The 4466-nt window shown below is 61.5% G+C and overlaps 1 protein-coding gene across 1 annotated transcript; it reads left to right on the top strand.

Annotated features, from left to right (window-relative positions):
• The first annotated feature begins 2797 nt into the window (after window positions 1-2797).
• LOC138156264 (apelin receptor-like) lies at window positions 2798-4199 on the top strand. The gene has a single exon (XM_069081471.1). It carries the CDS (start codon window positions 2798-2800, stop codon window positions 4049-4051), a length of 1254 nt encoding a protein of 417 aa, XP_068937572.1. The 3' UTR covers window positions 4052-4199.
• The last annotated feature ends 267 nt before the right edge of the window (window positions 4200-4466 follow it).

Here is a 4466-nt window from a genome sequence, read left to right as displayed (position 1 = left end):
GATGGATGGATGGATGGATGGATGGATGGATGGATGGATGGATGGATAGACAGATAGACAGACAGATAGATAGACAGATGGATAGACAGATAGATGGATAGATGGATGGAGGGACAGATGGACAGACAGATGGATGGATGGATGGATGGATAGACAGATAGATAATAGATAGATATGGCTGGATAGATAGATGGAAGGATGGATGGATGGAGAGAGAGGGAAGGAGGAGGAAAATGAGAGAGAGAGAGGGGTGGCTAGGTGGCTCAGCGAGTAAGAGCACAGGCTCCAGTGTCGGGATGACCTGGGGATTGAATCCGGGCTCAGATACTTAGCACCACACCCAGAAATAACTGGCCGTGTAACCTTGAGCAAGTTACTTAACCTCAATTGCTCATTAAAAAAAAATGAAAATGAGAGAGAGAGAGAGAGAGAGAGAGAGAGAGAGAGAGAGAGAGAGAGAGAAGGAGAGAGAGAGAGAGAGAATAGAGATGTCTTGCATGTACGTTTTTCCCCATCAGAATGTGAGTTCCTTGAGGACAGGGTTTTGCCTCTCTTTGTAACCTCTATACTTAGCACAGTGCCTGATACATAGGAGATGCTTCATAAAGGCTCTCAGTGTCTCATGCCTCTCCAAGACCGTGAGTTTCAGAGATGTTGAGGAGGAATAGAAGTTCCCTCACCCAGGGGTATACCAGTGAAATCACAGGCCCTGCTCCTGTCCTGTCAGTGTTGGGTAGGCCACTTCTCTGAAGCTCAGTATGATCTTCTGCAAAACTGATTGGACTAAGGTTTCTACTTCTCTCTGGGCCTCAGTTTCCCCATTTGTTAAGCAGGAGTATAAGAAGACTAGCTCTAAATAAGAGAAGTATTTCCCTGGCTCATGCAATGTGCTTTTGACAAATAGTATCTCATTTAGTTCCCACAACAGCCCCGGTGAACGTTCTTATACCCATTTTACAGTTGAGGAAAATTTGGGAAACCAGAGGTTAAGTGATTCCCGCAGCTAGGAAGGGTGTGAGGCCAGATCTGAACTCTGCTCTTCCTGCCTGCAGGCTCAGCACTCTCTCCAGGGCAGATCCTAGTCCCAGAGCTAAGGACCTAAGCAGGGACTTAGGGCTCTTTCTCCTACATTAAGAGCTGCCAATGCCAAGTCCGGGTTCTGCCCTGGTGATTTCTCTGGGTGGCTAGGCCAGCCCCTACCCAGCTCCTTTCCCAGCCGCTCCCATAGCCAGGGACTGGGAAGGGGGCAGGACTGGAGCTAGCCAGTCCCCAGTCCTTCCAGCCCCTGTTGAACAAACACTCCTAATTCCCTTGATGGGGGGAAGCTTCACTTTGGATCTGGATCCACCTCTTATCATAAGAATCCCCAGCTCCCAGAGGGGGGTGGGGGACAGGCTGCAGCCCTCCCGGTGAATATCCCAGCAAAACACACCCCCAAGGAGAAGGAAAACATTTTTCTGGGCTCTGGGAAAACACTGACAAGCCCTCACAGCCCCCTGGGTGGGGGTGGGGATGGGAGGAGGGCTTCTCTTCTCCTCTGATAGACTTCAGAGACAAATGGCTCAGGAAAGGAAGGGGGAGGTGTGTGAAAACTCGTGAGAAAGTAGGGTAGGTTGGGTGTGCAGGGAGGGAGAATACTGAGCCCAGGGACATCCACAGGACCCAGGGTTGGAAGTGACCTCAGAGGTCATGGTGTCCAGCCCCTTTATTTTACAGAAGAGGAAATTGAGGCTCAAAGAGTGACTCGTCTAGGGTCACATGGGGAGTGATTGGCAGAGCTCTGGTCTAAAGATGAAGGAACTTGGTGCTAAAGAGGTGTGTGGATTCCGGAGAGGAGGGAGGGGCTGGTGTAGCCTCGGAGGGTAATTACGAGTGTTTGGGGAGAGGGAGAAGGGCGCCTGAGGGGGAAAGACGGATGGGAGGCTATGTGAGCCAGAGAAGAATGACTGGAGGAAAGGAGGGCTGCGTGTGAAAGGAGTAAGAGGAAGCTGGCTGTGTGGGAGACGCGATAAAGGTGTGGGGGCATCGGGGAGAGGAAGAGGAAAGATGAGGGCTCTGTAAGAGAGGGGAGGCCGGAGGGAGTGCGTGTGAGGGAAGGGAGAGAGCCGAGAAGTCCAGGACGGGCTGGGGAGGCGGCGTGGGAGCTAAGGAGAGAGGTGAAAGACCTGGGGGGACTTCTTCGGAGCAGGAAGCTGGAGGGGACGCGGGTGTGCATGCCAGGGCCCCCGACTGCCCCGGACTCCAGGAGAAGAAGTAGCTGCGCTGAGCTGTGCTGAAGAGGCCGAAAGGCGCCGGGAGAAGGCTAGGAAGCGGCTCGGAGTGGCCTAAGGAGAGAGAGCAGTGGCGGCTGGGGATCTCCGGGAGGCCAGCACCCTGGCCCATCCCGCCCCTGCCCCCAGGCTGGCCGGCTGCACCCAGGCGGGGCTCCCCGAGGGCAACAGCTGGGCTGAGGCAGTCCCCCAGTCCCGGTAGGGGAGTCCGGGAGGGGAGAAGGTCTCAGAGGAGTAGTGGGGAGGGTGGAGGGGAGGAAGGGGCTCCCAGAGAGGGGGCGGAGTCCGGAGGCGGCCGGAGGGGGAGGTGAAGGGGTCTGGGCGGTCTGGGCTAGGGGAAGCTGGAGCCGGGGCCGGGCACTGGGGGTGGTCGCTGACTTCGGCCCTTCCCCTGAAGGGGTGGGGAGAGCGGCAGCGGGGCCGCCTCTCCTTATAGGGCTCGGAGGGGTGCAGCGCCCCGCAGACTCCGGTGACCGCCAGCCGGGTGAGCGGGCCGGGCCGGGCCGGGGCGGGCCGGCGGCGCAGCCATGGAGCCCTGGACCGCGGAGCCCCGCGGCCCCCCGCCCGACTACTACTACGATTACTACAACGGCAGCGGCGGGGCGCCGTGCGGCGGCCGCGAGGACGAGGAGCCCGAGGACTGGGAGCTGTCCTACTCGCTGCTGCCTGGGCTCTACATGCTGGTCTTCGTGCTCGGCCTGTCCGGCAATGGCGTGGTGCTGGCCACGGTGTGGCGCGCCCCCGGGGCCAAGCGGCGCGCCTCGGACGCCTATATTGGCCACCTGGCGCTGGCCGACCTGGCCTTCGTGGTGACGCTGCCGCTGTGGGCCGCGTACACGGCGCTGCACTTCCACTGGCCCTTCGGCGCCGCGCTGTGCAAGCTCAGCAGCTACTTGGTGCTGCTCAACATGTTCGCCAGCGCCTTCTGCCTGACGGGCCTGAGCTTCGAGCGCTACCTGGCCGTGGGCCGCTCGCTGGGCCGCCGCGGCGGCCCGGCCCCACAGCGCGCCCGGCCCGGCGCGCCCGCGGCCCTGGCCGCGCTCTGGCTGCTGGCCGCGCTGCTGGCGCTGCCCGCGCTCCTGCTGCGGGACACCCGCGCGCGGCCGCCCGCCAACCTCACGGTGTGCGACATGGACTTCAGCGGCGTGGCGGCCGCTCCCGAGCACGAGGCCTACTGGCTGGGCGGCCTGAGCCTGGCCACCACGCTGCTGGGCTTCGCGCTGCCCGCGGGGCTCATGGGCGTCTTCTACTGCTGCATCGGCTGCGCCGTGAGCCGCCACTTCGGGGCCGGGGGCCGCGCGCGGGGGGCCGCGGGTGCCGAGCGGGCCGCGCCCCGGGGCCGGGGCCAGCGGCGCCGCCTGCTGCGCCTCCTGGCCGCGCTGGTGGCCGTGTTCGCGCTCTGCTGGCTGCCCTTCCACGTCCTCAAGAGCCTCTACGTGCTCAGCTGGCTGGGGCTGCTGGCGCTGCCGTGCGCCGCGCAGGCCTTGATCGTGCGCCTGCATCCCTATGCCACCTGCCTGGCTTACGTGAACAGCTGCCTGAACCCGCTGCTCTACGCCTTCCTGGACCGCCGCTTCCGCGCGCAGTGCCGCCGCCGCCTGCTGCTCGGCCGCTGCTGCCGCCGGCGGCCGCCGTTGCCCGGCGGTCTGGGGAGCCGCGCCTGCCCGGCCGCATCCGGGCCCCAGTTCGGGGAGCCCGTGGCACCCGCCTCGTCCAGCGCCAGCGGAGCCAGCAGCCCCACGCAGCGCTCCGAGCTGGCCTCGCTGGCCACCAAAGTGTGACAGGATGGGCGGCAGACGGACAGAGACTTCTCACCTGGCCGGCCTGCGCTCCGCGGGCACCCGGGGATCCGGTCAGAGGCAGGGCGGACACTTGTGTGTTTGAGTGTGGCTGCCCGGAGTTCAATAAAACCCTCAGCAGGAAAGACAACCTTTCGTGTGCGCTTCTTCCTAGGGGCAGGGCGATCTCGGACATAGGAGCGAAAGGAATTTGCCTCCTTGGTAACACCGTAGTTAATTGGAATTCACATCTTCAGGACTGCAAGTCCAGCATTTAACCCACTACCCAGAATTTAACCAAAGCGTGCTTATTACGTGCTGGGCAGCGAGGTTTCAAGGAGAAACACCCACGAAGCTTACATTCTAGCGGAGGGGAGGGGGCACGTTGTGAGCAGTTAAGTTCTTGGTTTTTAATTTC

This window comes from Petaurus breviceps, unplaced genomic scaffold (assembly GCF_028583685.1).
Source record: "Petaurus breviceps papuanus isolate PSGF00001 unplaced genomic scaffold, PetGlider_PUasm1.0 99, whole genome shotgun sequence".
NCBI classification, from domain to species: domain Eukaryota; kingdom Metazoa; phylum Chordata; class Mammalia; order Diprotodontia; family Petauridae; genus Petaurus; species Petaurus breviceps.
This window is presented reverse-complemented; position numbering and strand designations above follow the sequence as displayed.

What these genes read in the sequence shown, in the direction of transcription:
- LOC138156264 (XM_069081471.1), top strand. Translation starts at nt 2,798, where the DNA reads ATGGAGCCCTGGACCGCGGAGCCCCGCGGCCCCCCGCCCGACTACTAC.